Source organism: Schistocerca gregaria, chromosome 5 (assembly GCF_023897955.1).
Source record: "Schistocerca gregaria isolate iqSchGreg1 chromosome 5, iqSchGreg1.2, whole genome shotgun sequence".
Lineage (NCBI taxonomy): Eukaryota > Metazoa > Arthropoda > Insecta > Orthoptera > Acrididae > Schistocerca > Schistocerca gregaria.
In genome coordinates, this window is record NC_064924.1 from 169,134,935 (window position 1) to 169,158,336 (window position 23,402).

Below are 23,402 nucleotides of genomic sequence, written 5' to 3' on the forward strand. Positions count from 1 at the left end.
ATGTGGGAATGACCACCAACCAACTGTCCGCCAGAATTAATGATCACTGCCAAACTGTGGTCAAGAGCACCAATTAGTGGAACATGCTCCTAAGCACATCATGTTTTACTTCAATTTCTGCTTCACGGCCTGTGCCATCCTCTATATCAGGACCAGCTTCTTTGATCTACATAGATGGAATTTGCTCTTACAACAATTTCTTTGACCATGCAGTCCTCCTGCCCACTAGCTCTTGTCCTGCTCCTACCTCTATCCCCATCCCCATTTCCCCTATTTTCATTCTACAGTCACAACCTCCTCTCCTTGTCTCACTCTTTCTTAGTTTCTACATCCCAGAGCAGTCTCCTTCTGTGTCATTGTGCACCACATGTTACATCCCCCCTCCCCCCACCGAATGCAGCAGAGTGAGCTCACCTGTGTTGTATTCCTATTCTGTCACACCACCTAAAGAAAAGACCACAATGCACTCAGTGTGACATCACCCAGAGTGGGCCAGGCTAGACGAGGCACTGCCCTGACAGAATTGAGGCACATACTCTGCACTCTTTCTCAAGCAGATTTGCAGAATCTATATGGTAAAAAAGAAAAAAAAAGCTTCACTTTGAAATGTCTATTGTTTTGTTAATGGTCGTAGTTATTGTAATACTTCCTACATAAATAACAAATTCGAAAATGTTGCATTGAGAAATAGGGATCTCTGTGATTGTTTGCTTGGTGTGTATTATAGCATAGTTTGCTGTGAATGAAACTTAGCTAAGATATTTAATTTTTCTTTAGACTTTGAAGGAGGTCTCTAACGGTTTGCAATCTTGAGATAATGTATTTCAAGTAGCATGTTCACTTCTGATCACATGACTGTGGGAATGAAATATTCGTAACATCCCTTATATCTCATAAACCGTTTGAGATACTGAAACGTGGTTTTGGCCAATGATAGCATGCAAAGGACAGTGTGTTTTGCCATCTGGTTAACAAACAGAAATTTATTTACAGCAATGTAGCAGAAGGTGCAGTTATTATTTTATTTTTTCCAACTAGTTCTGTAATTTTGAGTCACGCACAGCTAGTGAAAAGAAAATTTGCTAGTATGAAAAACATTAAATTTTTTCTGTTATTACTGTAAACTGATACAATGAGATTTTCCATAAGCTATTGACCTCCCTTGACACCAATTCCTGTTTCAGGATTTTGTCACAGCAGCTACTGCAGCGTGATTTTGCACAAATTATTCTGTGTTTTGACAAAAGAAGCAAAATTAAACCTGTCGTGAAAAGAAATCGGTCATTAATTGATGCTTTTTGAAATAAGAAATTGGTAACATCTCACACAAAAATAAAATACCTATTCTGTTGCAGTTTTGGTAGAATCATGTAACCTATCAATTTTTTAATAGTAACAGCTGCAACTGAAACTTACCAAAGGATTTCTTACTGTTCATCATCTTTTTGTTCCTGTACCCTTCAAAGTGAAGTGGTGGATGTCTTTACCTTAATTATTTTGTGATGTAACACTTACCAAGCGGGAAAGCGCCGGTAGACAGGCGCAATAAAATAACACACACACAAAATTTCTAGCTTTCGCAACCAATGATTGCTTCTTCAGGAAAGAGGGAAGGAGAGGGAAAGAGACGAAAGGATGTGGGTTTTAAGGGAGAGGGTAAGGGGTCATTCCAATCCCGGGAGCGGAAATACTTACCTTAGGGGGAAAAAAGGATAGGTATATACTCGCGTGCGCACACACACACACACACACACACACACACACACAGGAACTCTTCCAGCATATAAAATGATCATTGTAATAGGAACTGCCTTATAGTTTGTTTAAACAAGAGCTCATCTTCTACTGAACACTTAATTCTTGAAGGGTGGGTGTTAAAAATCTTACAGCCGGTGAAATGGACTCCTTTCTGTACCATACTTATATTTGCCTGTTCATAGTGGATATCATGTTTTCTTCTTGTCTCATGACTATGATACTATTCAGTTTAAAAATGGACTTCTCTTTCCTTATGAAGCACATCAAAGAGAATATATATTGCACAGTGGATGTAAGGATTCAAAGTTTCTTAAAAAGATTCCTGCATGTGGCTCTACGATGGACTCCACACATGATCCTCATGGCTCCTTTTTGTGCACACAGCCCTTTTCTAGCCAGTGACTGATTACCCCAAAATATAATTTCATATGCCATAATAGCATGAAAATAACCATAATAGGCTGACTTCATGGTTTCCATACTTCTGTAAGAAGAAATAATGTGTAATGCGTAAGTTGCTGAACTTAATCTTTTGCGTAGATCCAGGATGTGGTTTGACCAGTTCAGTTTGCTGTCAATATGCAAGCTTAGGTATTTTGAGGTTTCACACTGGTTTTCACCTGCTCACCTATTTTTACTACTATTTCTTCATCTTTGAATGTTGTGTGGAACTGAATGTAGTTTGTTTTAGTGTAATGTAAAGAAAGCCCATTAATGTTAAACCAATTCACTGTTTCACTTAAAACCTTACTTGCTGTTTCATCAAGTTTATCTACTGAATTTCAATAAGTACTGTAGTGTCATCAGCAAAAATGGTGAATCTACACTATTCCGTACAGAAAGGCAGATCACTTATAAAGGTAATAAAAAGTAGGGGGGCCAGAACTGGGGGTTGGGGCACTCCATATGTGATGGTATCTCATTTTGAAGATAATGGGACTCCATTTCGATTATCCACTACAACTTTCTGTTTCCTATTTGACAGGTACGAGTCAAGTCATTTCCCTGATGAACCACTTATACCGAGATGTGCAGCTTTTCGTAAAAGAATCTGGCGACTGACACAGTTCAACATTTTTGTTAGGTCACGAAAAGTCCCAACCACCTTCAGTTTTTTGTTGTACATTCCACGACTTTGCCAGCAAAAGCAAATATTGCATCTTTTGTTGACAAACCTTTCTGAAATTCAAATTGACTTTCACTAAGGATATTTTAATCACTGAGAAGCTTAGCTGTCGTGGTATGCATTACTTTCTCTAAAACCTTTGAAAAACTTGTCAGTAGTGATATTAGCCGATAGTTAGCAGCTGCCTTATCTCCCTTCTTATGCAGTGGTTTTCCAACTGCATACTTAAGCCTTTCAGGAACTGTTCCTTACTTAAGCGATGCATCAAAAATGTGGCAAAAGACTATACTTATGTGGCTGCAGCAGCATTTTAATAATTTGTTACAAATATTGTCAATCCCAGCAGAGTTTTTACTTTTCAGAGATTCAGTGACTCTTTCAGTGACTTTTGTTACCTCCATGTGTTGTACTGAGCTAGGTACTCTGGCTTCAAACGATTTGTGGTTTGGTTCATGGAGCCTAGTAAACCTATTTTTTCTGTTACTGTTAAAAAATGTTTGTTTAATGTTTCCGAAACTATTTTTGGATTGCTAACAAGATGACCCTCACTTTCCGTTTGGATATTTTCACTAAAACTTTTATTTTTTCTTTTGTTTCCTTCTTTACAAAATTTCAAATAGTTTTTACTTTATTGCTTGAGTAATCAGTTTCTGTCTTCAAGCACATGTTCTTTGCTGCTTGTCTGGTCTTACTCAGAACTTTATTGTAAAGTTTATAATGCATACTCCTACTGGGATCATTTAATCTCTTGGCTGCTGCATATAGTTCTCTTCTTGGTTTACAAGAAATATTGATGCCTTTAGTAATCCAAGGCTTGTTTCCATATTTTAACAAGTTTTCTCACAGACTTTTTTGGAAAGGTTTCTTCAAAAATACTTGTAACTTCATTGATAAATATATTAAATTTTGAGTAAACATCAATTGCAGCATACACAGGAGACCAGTCCACTAGCTGTAATTGCTTACTAAAGCTGGCAATGGTGTGTTCTTTTATAATCCTAAAGTTTTTCCAAATGAAATTTTCTTTCCTTTGTACATTTATTTGGTTTAGAGTGAGGAATTGCCTTCATGATCAGGAGGCAATTTATAATATTTTTCACAGTTAAATTATTGTAAGTAACTGTATATACAAAGATTCCAAGACTTACCAAGCGGGAAAGCACCGGCAGACAGGCACATGAACAAAACACACAAACACACATACAGAATTACGAGCTTTCGCAACTGGCAGTTGCTTTGTCAGGAAAGAGGGAAGGAGAGGGAAAAATGAAAGGATGTGGGTTTTAAGGGAGAGGGTAAGGAGTCATTCCAATCCCGGGAGCGGAAAGACTTCCCTTAGGGGAAAAAAAGGACAGGTGTACACTCGCACACACACACCCACACACATATCCATCTGCATATCCATGTGAAGATTTTCTTGAGACTGGAGATAGACAGAGACCACCTCCCAAGTCTAAAGAAAAATTCAGTATCTTAACTAAATTTCGTTTTGCAGCAACATATGATGTAATAATATACACCAAATGCAGAGTCATGTTGTTGTTGTGGTCTTCAGTCCTGAGGCTGGTTTGTTGCAGCTCTCCATGCTACTGTATCCTGTGCAAGATTCTTCATCTCCCAGTACCTACTGCAGCCTACATCCTTCTCAATCTGCTTAGTGTATTCATCTCTTGGTCTCCCTCTACGATTTTTACCCTCCACGCTGCCCTCCAGTACTAAATTGGTGATCCCATGATGTCTCAGAACATGTCTTACTAACCGATCCCTTCTTCTAGTCAAGTTGTGCCACAAGCTCCTTTTCTCCCCAATTCTATTCAATATCTCCTCATTACTTATGTGATCTGCCCATCAAATCATCAGCATTCTTCTATTACACCACATTTCGAAAGCTTCTATTCTCTTCTTGTCTAAACTATTTATCGTCCACGTTTCACTTCCACACATGGCTACACTCCATACAAATACTTTAAGAAACGACTACCTGACATTTAAATCTATACTCATTGTTAACAAATTTTTCTTCTTCAGAAATGCTTTCCTTGCCATTGCCAGTCTACGTTTTATATCTCTCTACTTCAACCACCATCAGTTATTTTGCTCCCCAAATGTACCTCCTCGAACAATGGCTACAGTAAACTACCCGTTGCCATGACGAAATGAATCATTTATAACTAAACTAAAGTTCAGTCTGCAACTACAGAAAACAGCAGGACCATCAAGCAGGGCTTGAGCAGCGACGGACTTAAGTGGAATACGATTCTTCTTGTCTCCAGCTGTTGTAGCAAACTCGATGTTCTCGATGGTCTTGTAGACTGTTTCTTTAGAATGGCGGCGATATCTTCTGTACGGCATCTTGGCAGCGTTCAATGCAGTTGCCTGTGCAGCAGCAGCAGCGCGACATAGCCGCTGCGCGGCGCTCGCTCGCTTATATACAAGTCCGAACGCGCGTGACCTTGAGTCGGACTTAGAATATTTCTGCCTGCTGGCGGAGTGTTATCCCGGACGCGAGCACTAGTTGTTCTAGGCGCTCGCGTCCGCTGTGCGCCAGGCAGGCGCGCTGCCAAGATTGTGTAAGCCGTTCGGCAGATTGCGTCAGCTGCCTTTGTGTCTCATTTCCTAATCTAATTCCCTCAGCATCACCCAATTTAATTCGACTACATTTTTAGTGTCACCTATTTTTTATTGATGTGTTTTCATACAGGGTGTTTATAAATGAACATCGGGGTTTTAACGCTTTATAATATTTATTACATTAAACTTACAGTTATAAATTATATGTTAAATGAAAGAGCAACTCAAACAGTTGTGTTTGGCACCAGTGCGCATGTGCAGCGCGCAATGTTTCCTCTCCCTGAATTAAGAAACTAGATTGAAGCAGCTGTTGCTACCATCACTGAATACACACTTATCAACGTTTGGGAAGAACTCTGCTATAGACTTTATGTGTGCCGTGTGACAGATGTTGCTCACATTGAACACTTACAAGGTTCGTGGTAAAATTGTTTGAGTTGCTCTTTCATTTGACATATCATTTATAACCATAAGTTTAATATAATAAATATTATAAGGTGTTAAAACCCTGTATTTGTTATATGTATAGGAAATATCACAAAAACTGTGACCATTAACGATATTATGGGCGTTTCACCATGAAGCTGACATATATGGCTACAAGTAATGTAGAAATCAAGGTGTTTTTTTTTTACTGAATAGATTCTGTAAAATCATTTGAGAAAGATTGCAAGGCATGTGCCTTGATTCTGCCTATGCAGCACCTCACCAAGCCTGGCCTGTTCTGGGTGATGTCTCACTGAGCCTTCTGTTTAGGTGTTGGTGATTCTGTGCATTTCCTGCCACTTCCTCCTAGCTGTCAGCCATAGTACCTTCCAAACCTCCTTCCCCTCCCCACATCCCCTTTCTTCTGTCATCCACTCCACTCTCAGTACAGTCACTCACCCCACTGAGCTGCAAAGACAGTATGAGGTAAACTGCTGGTACAATAGCTATGTAGTTTTATTTGTGTGTATTTTACGTTACTAGTTGGCCCTTAAGGAGGACATTGTCCGAAAGATTAGCTGCATTTGCAGTCTTGTATATGTGCATATCAACCGCTCAACACCTCAACTATATGATGAGTTGTTATGTTTACTGATTCTGTTATTGAGTTATTGTTCATTTGGAAACTTTCTCATGGAATTTTTGTTTTACCCTTTTTTTTAACAGATATTATAGTGAAACTGATTTAACATATCAAGTGATATGCCCATGGGTTGGCCATCTAGTACCATGTGAAGCATTTTCTGAAACATTGAAGGTCACAATTCCAGATGAGGTCAAGCATATCAGAAATTTATTATCCATGCACAACAATTCTCTTGAGATTAATACTCCTCTGGTAGTGCAGGACCCATATGAAATGAACCGAAATGTTACAGAGAGGGTGAAAGATAAAGATTTTACTTTCTTCAGACTCTGTTGTGGAGAAGCAGTTAAAATCTTAAGGGAAGGTAAGTTCCACCAGTTTTATTGGATTTTTTAATATGGAACCTTCAGCATGTGCCTCCTTTTGCTATTAGATCATTTTACATTTTTATACTCCACGTATTTCACCATAATTAGAACAAAAATGGGATACTGGAAACAGTTTTGTTGGATATAATGAATATGGCATGCCACACCCAAGGGAAGAAAAATTCACGTGTTTTCTTCTTTAATCAGTGTTAAAAATGTTGGCTGAACCACCATTCACAGTGCAAAGGCTCCAAAATTGATGCGCTTCAAAGGATTTCAGTGTACTTTCACCCAATTTTTATGTTTCCTGCTAGTTTTGATAACATTTTTTTGCAAATTTTGGTGTTATTTCTTGCCAGTTTTGGCATTAGTTTCTGCCAGTTTATTTTTTAAGTAGTGTATGTTCTTTATTGTTGTCTTATTTCATTGTTTTTCAGTGACACAATTAAAATGAAAATAACTGCATTAATTTCTTTTTATTTATTGACATCACACATCACATTTATTTACATTTAAAAAAGAAATCAATTATATTAGACATATTAAATCTAATCAATCAAAGAAAAAAATAGTTTTGATACCTTGTTTGTTGTTGTCTTCAGTCTGAAGACCAGTTTAATGCAGCTCTCCACACTGCTCTATCTTGTGCAAGCCTCTTCATCTCTGAATAACTACTGCAACGCACACCAGCTTGAGTCTGCTTATTGTACTCGTCTCTTGCCTCCCTTTGCAATGTTTACCCTCCACACTTCCCTCTAGCAGTAAACTGACAATTCCTTGATGTCTCAGAATGTGTCCTATCAAGCAGTCCCTTCTTTTTATCGAGTTATGCCACAAATTTCATTTCTTCCCAATTACATACCTCCTATAGAGCTCTACTCTAGCACAACATTTCAAAAGCTTCTGTTCCCTTCTTACCTGAACGGTTTATTGTCAGTGTTTCACTCCAGACAAATGGCTTCAGAAAAGACTAACACTGAAATTTATAGTCACTGTTAACAGATCTTCCTTCTTCAGAAACGCCCTTTTTTGCCATTGCCATTCTTAACTTTATATCCTTTCTACTTTGGCCTTCATCAGTTATTTCACTGCCCAAATAACAAAACTCTTGTGCTACTTTTAGTGTTTCATTTCCTAATTCCTTCAGCATCGCCTGATTTAATTTGACTACATTCCATTATCCTTCTTTTGCTTGTGTTAGTGTCCGTTTTATATCTTTGTTTCAAGACATTGTCCATTCTGTTCAACACTCTTTCTACAAACTTGTCTTTGTCTTGCTTTATTGCTTGCTCAATGAACATATTGAATAACATAGATGATAGGCTGGAAGTCAGTCTCACTCCCTTTTGAACCTCTGCTTCCCTTTGATGCTCTTTGACTCCTTTAACTGCTGACTGGTTTCTGTATAAGTTGTACATAACCTTTTGCTTCCTGTATTTTATCTCTGCTACATTCAGAATTTCAAAGAGTGTATTCCAGTCAACATTGCCAAAAGCTTTCTGTAAGTCAACATTGTCAAAAGCTTCCTGTAAGTCTACAAAAGCTGTAAACATAGGCTTGCCTTTCTTTAGTCTCTCTGCTAAGGGAAGTTGTAGTATTGCCTTGCATGTTCCAACATTTCTCCAGAATCCAAAATGCTCTTCCCCAAGGTCTGCTTCTACAAATTTTTCCAGTTTTCTGTAAATAATTCATGTCAGTATTTTCCAACCAGGCCTCATTAAACTTATAGAACAATAGAAAGTCCAAGATGAAATTACAGCAATGTGAAAAGGATAGATTGCTATTCGACACACAGAGGAGGCATTGTGTCTCAGACAGACACAATGAAAAACTGCTGCTGAACTATTAGTTTTTGGACAAAGAAAGTCCTCCTTCAGAAACAGAATTAATCAGTAGTATTCTCACCTGTCAGTACTTGCCTTCTTTAGAATTTGAATTATTATATACTTTCTGAAGTCGAAGGGTATTGCAGCTGTCTCATACATCTTGCACACCTGGTGGAATAATTTGGTCATGACTGGTTCTGCCAAGGATGTCAGTAGTTCTGAAGTAATGTCATCTTCAGGGACTTTATTGCGGCTTATGTCTGTCAGTTATCTGTCAAATAATTCTTGCAGTATCATATCTCCGAACTCATCTTCATCTACTTTCTCTTCCCTTCCTATAACTTCATTTTTATAGCCCTTCTATATATTCCTTCCAACTTTCAGCTTTCCATGTTTTGCTTTATACTGGTTTCCTATTTGATCTCTTGATTTTCATACAGGTGTCTCCTTTTCTCCTAAGGCCTCTTTAATTTCCCTGTTGGCAGTATCTTGTTATATATGCTTCTAAAGACGTAACATTTGCCCTCTACCCATTTCTGATTAGCCTTTTGCACTTTCTTTCAGGCTCATTTTTAGATTTTTTTAATTGCTTTTAACCTGCTTCATTTTTATGTTTTCTCTCCTCGTCACTTAAATTTAATAGCTTCTCCGATAGCCAGGGATTTTTACTAGACCTTGTCTTTTTACCTATTTGATCCTCTGCTGCCTTCACTATTTCATCTCTCAAAGCTATCCATTTGTCTTCTACTGTATTCATTTCCCCTGTTTCAATCAATCATTGCCTAATGCTCCTTTTGAGACACTCGGCAACCTCAGGTTCTTTCATCATATTCAGGTTCTGTCCCCCTGATTTCCTTAGTTCTTAAGTTTTAACCTACAGTTCATAACCAATAAATCATGGTTGAAACTCACATCTGCCCCCGGAAATCTGTGTGAAATCTTCCAGTGTATCCAGGTCCCTTTCACATATACCACTGTCGTTTGTGTGAGTTTCAAACCAGGTGTTAGCAATTAATAAATTATGCTCTGTGCAAAATTCTACCAGCTGGCTTCCTCTGTGATTCCTTTCACCCAGCCCGTATTCTCCTGCTATTTTTCTTACTCCTTTTCCTACAACCAAATTCCCGTCACTTATCACAATTAAATTTTTCTGTCCCTTGACGATCCGAATAATTTAAACAATGAAATTTCAGGTAGACATATTGATAACTTATCATCAGGCCCTGAAATGAAGGACATCCTATGTGAGATCCTTCCCACCCCTCCTAAAATGATGTTCTGTCACCCCCTCAACCTCCACAATATCCTAGTCCATTCTTATGCCACTCCGAATCCCAGCCCCTTGTGACGAAGATCATATCCCTGTGGAAGACCATCATGGTGAACAGCCTCCACCAAACAGTCGCTAAGAGCAACATAGACCGCCCTATGGCACAACATGCAGCTGAACATAAAATGCTTGATTTCAGTGGCTGCTTCACTACTCGAGCCATCTGGATTCTCTCCTCCACCACCAGATTTTCTGAACTGCGCAGATGGCAGTTATTCTTGTAACACATTCTCCGCTCCTGCCTCAATATATGGTAACTTCCTGTCTCCACACCCTCCACTCAGCAGTTTCTACCCTGTCTGTCCTGTATCATATTGTTCCCATTCTCATCTCCCAAACTGTTTATTTGCTGCCCTCTGACAATGCTCAACCTGTACTATCCTATCCCGTTGCCCACCCCTTCCAGATTGCTGCTCCCATTCCACATTATAGTTGCATTCTGACCCATACTATTGAAGTTGGCGGTCGTGTGCATGAGATGTGCTTGCTTGTGTGTATGAATGGTTTGTGTTTCTCTTTTACTGATGAAGGCTGTGGCTGAAAGCATTGTGTGTCTTTTAATTGCATCTGTCTGCAAATTAATAACTACCTGAATAATTTCTTTTGTCTGATAATACATTCTTTCAATCTCTCCATCATCTGTGGAACAAGTTGGCATATAAACTTGTACTACTGATTTGGGTGTTGGCTTTGTATCTACCTTAGCTACAATAATGTATTCACTGTGCTGTTCATAATAGCTTAACCACATTCCTGCTTTCTTGTTCATTATTAGATCTACTACTGCATTATACCTCTATAAGATTTTGTTTTTAAAACCCTGTACTCACCTGACCAGAAGTCCTGGTTCATCCTGCCAACGAACTTCATTAAACTGCTCTATATCTGACTTGAACTTATCTGTTTCCCTTTTTAAATTTTCTGAGCTACCAGTGCTACTAAGGGATCTAACATTTCACACTTTGATCTGTAGAAGGCCAGTTGTGTTTTGTCTGGTGACATAACTTCAAAGTTCTCTTCTGAGACATTATGCTGCGGATCCATCATAGTGTGAAAACAGCCATCTGGAGTCTAAATTAGAACATGGAATACAAACTCCCTTGAGCACATCACTGGACATTTGTAAGTGTCCACATATCCTGCAGATATGGAAAAGTGCTTTTCCACTAAATTATAAAGGGATTTGTATCCCTTCAGAATACCTTACATGGCTTAGACTTCGTATTCGGTATACACATAACAGATTATCTTCCTGATTTAATCACCAAAGATTCAGTTGCGCACAATAATGAAGCAGTCCTCACTTTTAGCTTGGACTGTAGGTAATATTTTTATCTGACAGCATAACATTATTGGGGAAATGTGGTGTTGGCAACTTACGCTGCTACTAGAATAGAGATTGTTGGAATTAGGGTATTGTCATCTGATGTCACAGCCAGAGCCTTACACAATTTCAAGATTCATTAAAACTATCAGTTATCAATATTAATAAATTTCTGGCCTCGTATTCATAACATTTTTACACAGGAACAGGGAAAAATGCCAAATTTTGCTACAAAAATACCAATTTTGGGTTATGTGAAGTATGTCAGCAGATGGCACATATTTGAAAAGGTAAAAAGATCTGTGTGCACAGCCTTAGACATATTACGAATTCATAACACTGATAATAATAATAACAATGAAATAATAATAAAAATAACATTCTGTACAAAAATTACCTCATTTTGAAATTTTAATAAATGGCAAGAGAAAAAGATGACAGGCGCGGCCTCTAAGTAAAAACCGTGGTTGTCAAATTTCTTGGATCAGCTCAGCAATCGACTACTGATTTTACATGAGCTACTTCCATACTTCTTAACACATTTAGTGACTTAGCAGTTAGCATGTCAATGACACAGTATGTCAGCATAAGAGATTCCAGTTTATTGAATTGAGCCATACACTAGCATGGGAAATCAACATTATGATGGATAAAATGGCTTGTTTTTGGCTTTAAAAAATATTCTTGCCCCAATATATTATTTCATATCATATCAAAGAATGATAGTATGTGATGTTAATAAGTTTCAGAAAATCAGTGATGTACATAAGTACAGCTAACTCTCATATTTACGTTGTACAAACTTTATGGCTTATTACACTGATCTCCACTCAAAGTTAAAAATAGTTCATTGCTATTCATTTTTAAACAAAGTAAATGAATTTGATTCTTAAAATGTTCTTTCACTAGTTAGCTCTCATTCATTTCTTTTTTTAAAAAAAATGGATTAATTTTATGATAGAGGGTAATTTTGCAATGTTGATTTTTTTTATTGTTACAGACGAATTCTGTTAACACTGGGTATGCCATGTTTTCTTCTTGTAGCAGACATTATTTTTACATAAATGTTGTTTCTTGTTCTTAGACAACCTATCTTCTCTTCTTTCTCAGTAATTTTTGTGTTCGAAGCTAAATTTGGGCAGGTAAAAAAGAAATCAAGTACAAATATTTACTTATCTTCATGGGTGCAAAAGATACAATCTAAATTTCCTTGATCAAATTATTTTGTTTACACTTTAGTTTAATTCAACTTTAAGGTGCCACATAAAGCTGTTAACAGTGTGGATAACTTTTGCTATGTGTGCAGTGAAGAGACATGCTTCTCAGAAACGTGAATTGACTCCATTAATACAGACAGCAAATTACCATTTCTTCCACTGTACAGTAGATGAGGATAAATCGTAGGCACCAAATATTTGTTGTAATTTGTTTGCAGTAAATTTCTGTTGCTGGTTAAGTAAAACAGTAAAGTCAGTATCATTCATGGTTGCCATGACATGCCAAGGTCCTTCAAATAATATTAGTGATTGTTATTTTTACATGGTACTTCCTCTTAAATGTGGGATGTCAAGAAAGGAAAAGCAAACAATCACATATCCGACTTTGACATCAGTTACATGACCAGTACCACGTGGAGAAGGTCTACTCTTTCCTATCCCTCTGGAACATTATGTCCTAGATTCTGATGATGACATCAAAGGTGAGTGTAAACAACAGCCTGAGTCTTTACAGCTAGATCCAGATTATACACCAGAATCAATCTCACGCAATAGGCCACACAAAGGTTCTCAAGAAGAACTTAATCAAATTTGTGATCAGTTGTTAACAGAAAGCAAGGCCAAACATCTTGGCTCCAGACTTTAGAAATTGAATCTTCTGGGGAAAGAATGGAAGTATGGCCCCTTTGAAAAGGGAGCATTATCCTGGGACTGGAGACTGTTAAGTGTGAAAGCTATTTTGCTTCACAACAGAAACACGGTGCCTTCTGTTCCTGTAGCTGATGCTGTACATATGAAGGAGAGCTATTAAAATGTAAAATTGCTTTATGAAAAATTAAATTGTAAAGCCCATTAATGGTAGATCGTGGCAATCTGAAGCTTTTTACTACTCGGAATGCAGTTTGTGTATACCAAGTATTGCTGAAAGGAAAATGATGTAGCCTAGGAAAATGAATAAACAGTACACCCCCTTAGTTTCCCATTGTAAAATCTTATTGACACCTTGATACATAGAGCTATGACTTATGAAGAATTTGGTGAAAGTGATGAATCAAGAAGCACAAGCTTTCAAATATTCAAAGACAAAATTCCCATATCAGTGATGCCAGGATTGCAAATCCAAGAACTGTTTTAAGTATGGAACATTTAATTAGGGTCATTGAAGGGAAAGAGAAACTAGCATGGGTAACCTTCAAAAATTTTTGGAAGGTGACTGTCAACAGCTGTTAAGTAAAGTATAAAATGCATATTTGAATCATCAGCTGTTTTTTAAACCCAAATTCCACCGGTTTCAGTCTTGGGCCATCTTCATGGATGAAGGGTTAAAATGGTTTAAGCCACCATATTGCATTAGTCATTACTTAAAATGTGTAGTGTGTGCCATGAATGTAAATATATGACACAGGACTTTAAAAGAAAAAGAGCAGTATACATTTAGCTGATATCCAGCAAGGAAGTAACCTTCCATTTATCTGGAAAGGTCAGCTGCCACATTGTGGGAGTTTGGGCACTGAAAACCCTCATCAAATTATGCCACGTCAACGAGATTCACTAAAGGTTAATGTTTTCTGTGTAGTGTCTCAGATGAAGTTGCATGGGCCATTTTTCTTGTGTGAGAACGCTGTTATGGGTACTTCATACCTTGACATGATGCAGTAGTGGTTGTTTCCACAACTGACTGCCGATTTCATTTTCCAGCAAGACAGGGCATCCCCTCATTAGAGTATCCATGTCCATTGCTACCTAAAGGACAAGCTTCCATATCGCTGGATTGGACATAGTGGTGAAAATAAAGTAACTCTGTTCCCTTGCACAGCACCCTCCTCAGCCAAGTTGCCTGGCATAACCCCTGTGACTTCTTTTGGGGGTACATTAAGGACCATGTTTACATACCTCCACTGCCAAGAAAACTGTAAGAGCTCAGAGAATGCATCATTTTTACTGCAGTAACCATTGTCAAGATAGTGCTAATATGAGATAAGAATGAACTTTGCTGCTGCTTGGACATGTATTGTTTGACAGGGGCACTCATAGAACATTTGTAGAGTGCAAAATGCAAACCTGGTGATTTTACAGTTCTAATCATATATTAGTCATATTTATACAAGCAGTGCTGTGGAAAATTTATACAAAGAGCGCTTTGGAAAATATTGAGCTTTGTAAATGAATGAATCATTTTATGTCAGCACAACGGACAGGGCCGTTTCCTCTGTAACGCATTTGCCTGCTACAGAGTCATGACATTAGTTTGAATACAAACACAATCCAGTGCTGCACTCGCATGCCAAATAGCTTGAAGGTAAAATGGGAATGGTCCAATCTGACTTGTTAAAATTTATCCAATTTTTTTTACACACAAAGAGGACACAAAAATGAATTTACTCTTTCTGCTGCCAAAGCTGCTTATGACAGCCATTATTTTGCCTAGGCTGTAAATCGGCAAATGACCAGAAACAATAATAATAAGAGCGTAGCATGACATAGCACAAAAATACAGAGTACACACACAGGGATTTTAAGTATCTGAACTGTATCAAAAATGCCAAATACCATTAATTTCTCCCAAGAGCACTGGGACAGCTCAGAGAGCACGTAATTGCTGCTGCAGTGACCATTCATATCAGCAGCTAAACTACTGCAACTGTGACTTCTACAAAGATGACGGGCAGTGGAAACAAACTGGCTAAATGTAAGACACTTATACTGAGGGTTCTATACAAACTTAATTACGTATGTATACAATTCATTCATCCTGAGAATCGAAAATCTCAATGACTTTTGCCTGTTATTGACATCGATACTGGCAAGAATTCCAAGACCGTATGAAAATATATGACTAGTATTTTATATATTAAAAACAAAGATTCCAAGACTTACCAAGCGGGAAAGTGCCGGTAGATAGGCACAATGAATAAAACACACAAACACACACACAGAATTTTGAGCTTTCGCAACTGGCAGCTGCTTCGTCAGGAAAGAGGGAAGGAAAAGGAAAGATGAAAGGATGTGGGTTTTAAGGGAGAGGGTAAGGAGTCATTCCAATCCCGGGAGCGGAAAGACTTACCTTAGGGGGGAAAAGGATAGGTATATATGCGCGCGTGCGCGCACACACACACACACACACACACACACACACACACACACACACACACACACACACACACACACAAGCAAGCAGTATTTTATATTAAAAACAAAGATTCCAAGACGTACCAAGCTGGAAAGCGCCGGTAGACAGGCACAATAAATAAAACACACACACAAAATTTCTAGCTTTCGCAACCGCCGGTTGCTTCTTCAGGAAAGAGGGAAGGAGAAGGAAGGACGATAGGATGTGGGTTTAAGGGAGAGGGTAAGGAGTCATTCCAATCCCGGGAGTGGAAAGACTTACCTTAGGGGGAAAAAAGGACAGGTGTACACTCGCACACACACACGTATCCATCCGCACATACACAGACACAAGCAGACATTTGTAAAGGCAAAGAGTTAGGGCAGATATGTCAGTCGAGGCGGAAGTACAGAGGCAAATAAGTTGTTGAAAGACAGGTGAGGTATGAGCGGCGGCAACTTGAAATTAGCAGAGGTTGAGGCCTGGCGGATATCGAGAAGAGAAGATATACTGAAGGGCAAGTTCCCATCTCCGGAGTTCGGATAGGTTGGTGTTGGTGGGAAGTATCCAGATAACCCGGACGGTGTAACATTGTGCCAAGATGTGCTGGCCGTGCACCAAGGCATGTTTAGCCACAGGGTGATCCTCATTACCAACAAACACTGTCTGCCTGTGTCCATTCATGCGAATGGATAGTTTGTTGCTGGTCATTCCCACATAGAAAGCGTCACAGTGTAGGAAGGTCAGTTGGTAAATCACGTGGGTGCTTTCACATGTGGCTCTGCCTTTGATCGTGTACACCTTCCGGGTTACAGGACTGGAGTAGGTGGTGGGAGGGTGCATAGGACAGGTGTTACACCGGGGGCGGTTACAAGGATAGGAGCCAGAGGGTAGGGAATGTGGTTTGGGGATTTGATAGGGATGAACCAAGAAGCTGTTCATAGCATCCATAGGGATGAACCAAGAGGTTATGAAAGTTAGGTGGACGGCGAAAAGACACTCTTGGTGGAGTGGGGAGGATTTCATGAAGGATGGATCATAGCAGAGTTCTTATAACAATTTTTTAATATTGCACATTTTAGTAACAATAGAACAGTCCCTTGTTTACTCCCTGTTGTTGTCGCACAAATGCAAAGTGTCTACTGAATGATGAAACAAATATTTCCTTGCACAAGGCCCACTTAAGAAAAGAAAAGGTAATGCATTCAGGAACTTCATGGTAGTTGCTTGTTTTATGTGGACAGGCTTTGGATTGAGGACATAGGCTATATATACTTGTTAAAACTGACAATGAGATACAAAATACTATACTGTGAAAAATGTCTGATATTGTTTTGTTTCATGTAATTGGATCCAACAACAATAGCAAGGCATTGAAACCAGTAGGTAAATTGTTTCTCTCATCTTGTTTCCCCAGACAAATAATTTTAAACAAGAATTTGATACCCAACAAAATGCGCTGTTTTGTTTTCTTTCTTGCAGTCACTTTCCATTTAGGAAATTGTTAGGGAATTCAATTTTGCGAGATCCACAGTGTCAAGAGGTGTGCTGATAATAGTGTCATGTAGAGGAAGGTGTAAGCAGATGAATGATGAACACTGACTTTGTTTAGGAATCACTGGTAGCCACCTCTTTCGTCTTGTGTCAAGTTTTTCTTGCAAAGTAATCCATCAACTACCTTAAATTGTCATTTCACATCCTCTGACCAATTTAAGGCAAGCATAATTTGTGATATCTTGGTGTCCTTCTGCGTAGCAGAGAGATCCTGGAGTGCAACCAGACCGTCACTATCTTCATCGAAGTCTTGGTGGTCTTGCACAGGGTTTCTTGAAAGACAGTCGTCATCTTTGTGTTTTCTTCCACTTTTGTACACTATGGTAATGTCATACTCTTGAAGACGTAGTGCCCACCTGGCGAGTTGCCCTGTTGGATCCTTAAGACCTGTCAACCGACAAAGTGAATGATGGTCTGTAACAATTGTGAATGGCCTTCCATGGAGATTCTGTCTAAATTTGCACATGACCAAGATCACAGCAAGACATTCTCTTTCTGTAGTTGAGTAGTTTCTCTTGGCTTTTGTAAGTGTCGTAAAAGCATATGCTATAACCTTCTCTTTTCCATCCTAAATATGCACCAGAACAGCACCAATCCCATACCCACTGGCATCTGTGTGTAGTTCTGTAGGTGCTCTCTCATCATACAGACCAAGTACAGGGTCAGTCATCAGAGCTTTTCGCAGCACATCGAAAGAATCTTGTTGATCACCAGCCCAGATAAATTTAGCATCAGCTTTTAACAACTCTTGGAGTGGCCTGGCTTTGATACAAAAGTCTTTGATAAAATGACAGTAATAAGAATACAACCTGAGGAAGCTTCTCACATCTCTAATACTTCTAGGCATAGGAAATTCCGTTATAGCTCTCACCTTTTCTGGATCTGGCCGCACACCTTCGTTGGCATAATGTGCCCAAGTATTTTGATTTCTTTTGCTCCAAAGAGACACTTTCTTGGATTAAGTTACAGTCCGGCTTGTTAGAGACTCTTAAGAACAGCCCTCAGTCTTTTTATGTGTTCATCAAATGTCTCTGAGAAGACTATAATGTCATCGAAATAACAAAGACACATCATCCACTTCAGGTGCCTTAGAAGATTGTCCTTCATTCATTCAAAAGTTGCTGGTCCATTACACAAATCAAACAGCATTACCTTAAACTCAGTGATGAATGCAGTTTTCTCACTATCAGCCTTATCTACTTTAATGTGCCAGTATCCTGAGGACATGTCCGTAGTTGAGAAATGCTTAGCCCCTTCGGACAATCTAGTGTATCGTCAATTTGTGGAAGAGGGTAAATGTCCTTTTTAGTTACCTTATTAAGCTTCCTGTAATCAACACAAAAGCGCCAATTGCCATCCTTCTTTCTGACGAGAACCACTGGTGACGACCATGGACTCTGCGAAGGCTGAATGATGTCATTCTTTATCATTTTCTCTACCTAGTCGTGAATTATTTAATGTTCCATTGCTGACACAATGTACACTCTCTGGCTTATTGGTTGATGGTCTCCAGTGCTAATCTGGTGCTTCACCGTCGATTTGTCTAATTTGCTCTTCACCTGTGGATTGAAGCATTCAGAGAACTCTTGAAGAATGGCAAGTAGCTTCTTCTGTTGTTCTGTAGTGAGATCTGGTGATAGTCGAGCTAGAAGATCTTGAGTCGTAGTGGTAGCACTAATTTCACCCACAGGCTCTGCATGGGAGGTTTCTATGATGCTCAGCTGTTCTGCAATTAACGGCTCAGCATTTGCTGTGCACACGCGTCTTGGAAGCATCTGCGGTTCTAGGCGACAGTTAACTATCCACAATTCACCAAATCCATTCTTAAACAAGACGACAGAGGCCCAAATGACCAAGTTATTCTTTAGTTGTATGCTTCTCTTTTATTCCGCTACAAGATCCATGGGCTGATGCATGACAGCTACCTATCTAGTGCTGACTCCAGGAATTATCGCTTCATCCAGCACACAGTCTTCACACACTCGTGTGCACATCTTCCTGTCCACAGTATCTCATCTCATCTAGCATAATCTTCGAGGGACCACAATCTATAATTCCTTGAGAAGCTTTCAAAAAGTCCCATCCGGGGATGATTTCATGACTACACTCTTGTAAGACGATGAATTCTAAGGGCTGTGTATGGCCACTTATAACTACACAAATGACACATCTTCCCATTAGCCACCTTCAGCAGAGATGTTTTGCTGTTGACGAATACGGTTCTCTGCAACTGGTAACAGTACTTCTCCAAAATGACTGAATATGATGCTCCAGAGTCCACAAGAGCTTTGGCTGGTTAGCCATCCATGGGGATATCGACATAGTTCCCTATCATTTTTGTAGTGATCAGCAGTGGAGGATTTTTCTCTTGGGCGGCCTCATCTCCAAGGAAGGTTTTCCAAGTTGCGGCAGCTAGGTGATCGGCTGGAGCTACTAAACGGTGATGGAAACCTTGATCGAGGTGTTGGGGAGCGTGCTCTCCAGTGGCTAGCTAGCGATGATGGTGACCTACATCAACCTGCACCCACATCTTCTTGTTCATCTTCGTCATCCCAGAGTTGGCGTCGGCTAAGATCGGTCTGCTGTCTTCTGGCACGGGCGTCATCAAATATCCGCCGCCTTTCTCGACAATGTCCTGGCCACATGTCCTGGCCATCCGCAGTGGAAATGTACTGGTTGGTTATCCTAGGTCCTCCAGACATCAGTCTTCCTTGGTGCAAACAGGTTCCTCATGCGGCATTGTAGGAATGTAACTTTCCCTGGGTCTCGACTTGTTTATCATTTTAAAGGGTAATGAAGGATGCGAGATTGGGTTCACTGTCTGTTCCACTCTCTTATGACCTCTTGAAGCATCTCTGTCTTTTGCTCGTCCTGCAACCCAAGTGTCTTCTGAACTTCCTGTCTCACTATCTGATGAAGAACACTTGTGAAATCAGTTTCTTCCTCCATCACAGACATTGATATGATGTTTGGAAGACGTTCAAACTTCTTGCTTGAAATTCTTTTCTTGATGCCTTGTCTCAATATACTGGCACCATTTTATGAAGTCGTCTACTGTTGAAACCTCCTTTAGGAGTAGGGCTTGATACATGTCCTCAGCAACACTTTTCAGACAATGTGCAGCCTTATTTTCCTCCCTCATTTGAGAATCCACTATTTTATGTTGCTCCAAGACGTCTTGAATGTAGGATGCTGTAGTTTCTCTTGGACGCTGTGCCCTGCACTTACACTTCTGTCGTTGTGTGTCGCCAAAATACTTGCACCTGGAATGCTTCCCAGCTTGTGAACTTCTCCTCTTTGTTCTCATACTATTGCTTGGAAGTGCCCTCCAAGTAGAAAAATACATTAGCCAAACACACAGTGTCATCCCATTTTTTTAAATTTGGCTATATATTCATATACCTTCAGCCACTTGTTTGTATCTTGGCCATCATCACCAGAGAACCCGGAAGGATGCCTCATGTGGTGGCACACAGTTGCTGTCATCGTGACATTCCTCTTCTTCTGTATCCGACAGATTGCAATCTGTTGAATATGGCTTGAACTCGGGTTTCTCGCCACGTAAATGGTGGCTCTGGCATGGTCTGATGGGAGCCATTTTGTCGTCAATAACGTGTGGTATCACAAGTTCCAATACCCAGTGCCTCCACCAGAATAATGTCATGTAGAGGAAGGTGAAAGTAGATGAATGAGAAACACTAACTTCACTTAACAAAGGTTTATTCAGCACTTGCGCATACAATAGTGCGGAGCAAAGTGGCTCTGGCCACAACACATACGGTATATGTACAGCTACAGAACAATTCAGTACAGTGGTTCTTCCCATTTGTGGATACTTCTAGAAAGTACTCGAACGGTATATAGAAATTAAAATTTTTCAGTTCTGCTGAGTTTTGAACTCACGACCCTCCATGCAACAATCTAGTATCATAACCACTACACTACGGCGACTGCATTACTTGGCTTCTTCTGCAACAATACCAAATTGAAGTGTATATTAGGAAAGTGTTAGTTATGGCTTATTGTGTTATGATTAGAATATTAGTACATGAGAATCATCTGAAAGTTTGTTCGCACATTAAAACAGTGTGAAATAATGTAATTGAAGCTACTGCTCTCACATTCCAGCTGCTTGAGAGGTCTCTCTCACAAACCATATACCAATGATGCCAACCAGTTTATCCATTCAGTTTAAGTGATGCAAGGTTTTGTTTGTTGTTGTTGTGGTCTTCAGTCCTGAGACTGGTTTGATGCAGCTCTCCATGCTACTCTATCCTGTGCAAGCTTCTTCATCTCCCAGTACTTACTGCAACTTACATCCTTCTAAATATGCTTAGTGTATTCATCTCTTGGTCTCCCTCTACAATTTTTACCCTCCACCCTGCCCTCCAGTGGTAAATTTGTGATCCCCTGATGCCTCATAACATGTCCCTTTTTCTTGTCAAGTTGTGCCACAAACTCCTCTTCTCCCCAATTCTATTCAATGCCTCCTCATTAGTTATGTGATCTATCCATCTAATCTTCAGCATTGTTCTGTAGCACCACATTTCGAAAGCTTCTATTCTCTTCCTGTCCAAACTATTTATTGTCCATGTTTCACTTCCATACATCGCTACACTGTGCAAAATTCTACCAGGTGGCCTCCTTTCTTAGCCCCAATCCATATTCACCTACTATGTTCCCTTCTCTTCCTTTTCCTACTGTCGAATTCCAGTCACCCATGACTATTAAATTTTCGTCTCCGTTCACTACCTGAATAATTTCTTTTATCTCATCATACATTTCTTCAATTTCTTCATCATCTGCACTGCAGAGCGAGTTGGCATTTATACATGTACTACTGTAGTAGGTGTGGGCTTTGTGTCTATCTTGGCCAGAATAATGCGTTCACTATGCTGTTTGTAGTAGCTTACCTGCACTCCTATTTTTTTAATTCATTATTAAACCTACTCCTGCATTATTCCTATTTAATTTTGTTTTCTTAACCCAGTATTCGCCTGACCAAAAGTCTTGTTCCTCCTGCCACCAAACTTCACTAATTCCCACTATACCTAACTTTAACCTATCCATTTCCCTGCGATGCAGAAGAGCTTCTGTAAAGTTTGGAAGGTAGGAGACGAGATACTGGCAGAAGTAAAGCTGTGAGTGCCGGGCGTGAGTCGTGCTTTGGTAGCTCAGATGGTAGAGCACTTGCCCGCGAAAAGCAAAGGTCCCGAGTTCGAGTCTCGGTCGGGCACACAGTTTTAATCTGCCAGGAAGTCTCATATCAGCGCACACTCCGCTGCAGAGTGAAAATCTCATTATGTTGAAATTGATTTACAATCATAATGTCTTTAGTGTGATCAGTCGTACACTGAGGTGACAAATGTCATGGGATAGTGATATGCGCATATAAAGAGGCTGTCATTTGTACTCAGGTGTTTCACGTGAAAAGGCTTCTTACATGATTATGGCCACACAACAGGAATTAATAGAATTTGAATGTGGAATGGTAGTTGGAGGCAGACGCGTAGATCATTCCATTTTGGAAATCGTTAAGGAATTCAATATTGTGAGATCCACATTGTCGAGAGGTGTGCTGAGAATACCAAATTTCTCACCTCTGACAATGCAGTGGCCAATGGGCCATCACTTAAGAACTGAAAGCAACAGCGTTTGCGTACAATTGTCAGTGCAAAGAGACAGGCAACACTGTGTGAAATAACAGCATAGATCAATGTTTGATGCACGATTAATGTATCCGTTAGGACACTGAAATTAAATTTGGTGTTACTGGGCTATGGCAGCAGATGACCAACACAAGTGCCATTGTTAACAGCATGACATCACTTGCAGTGCTTCGCCTGGGCTCATGACCATGACAGTTGGACCTTAGATATCTGGAAAATGTGGTCTGGTCAGACGAGTCCCAATTTCATTTGGTAAGAGTTGATGATAAGGTTCAAGTATGGCACAGACCTCACAAAGCCTTGGATCCAAGTTGACAGCAAAGTACTGTGGAAGTTGATGGTGGCTCCGCACTGGTGTGGGCTGTGTTTACACAGAATGGACTGGGTTCTGGTTATGTTCGGCTGCTTGGAGACCACTTGCAGCCGTTCATAGACTTCAAGTTCCCAAATGATGGTATTTTTATGGATGATATTATGC

General features: G+C 39.6%; 1 protein-coding gene across 6 annotated transcripts in view; it reads left to right on the forward strand.

Moving 5' to 3' along the window:
- Positions 1-23,402, forward strand: part of LOC126272100 (speckle targeted PIP5K1A-regulated poly(A) polymerase-like) — a 192,614-nt gene that overhangs the window by 143,666 nt on the left and 25,546 nt on the right. For all 6 annotated transcript variants that reach the window (XM_049974683.1, XM_049974680.1, XM_049974684.1 and 3 more), the window contains one exon: positions 6,608-6,891. In XM_049974683.1, the coding sequence (XP_049830640.1) occupies positions 6,608-6,891 (284 nt within the window). The remainder of the gene's footprint in view (positions 1-6,607; positions 6,892-23,402) is intronic.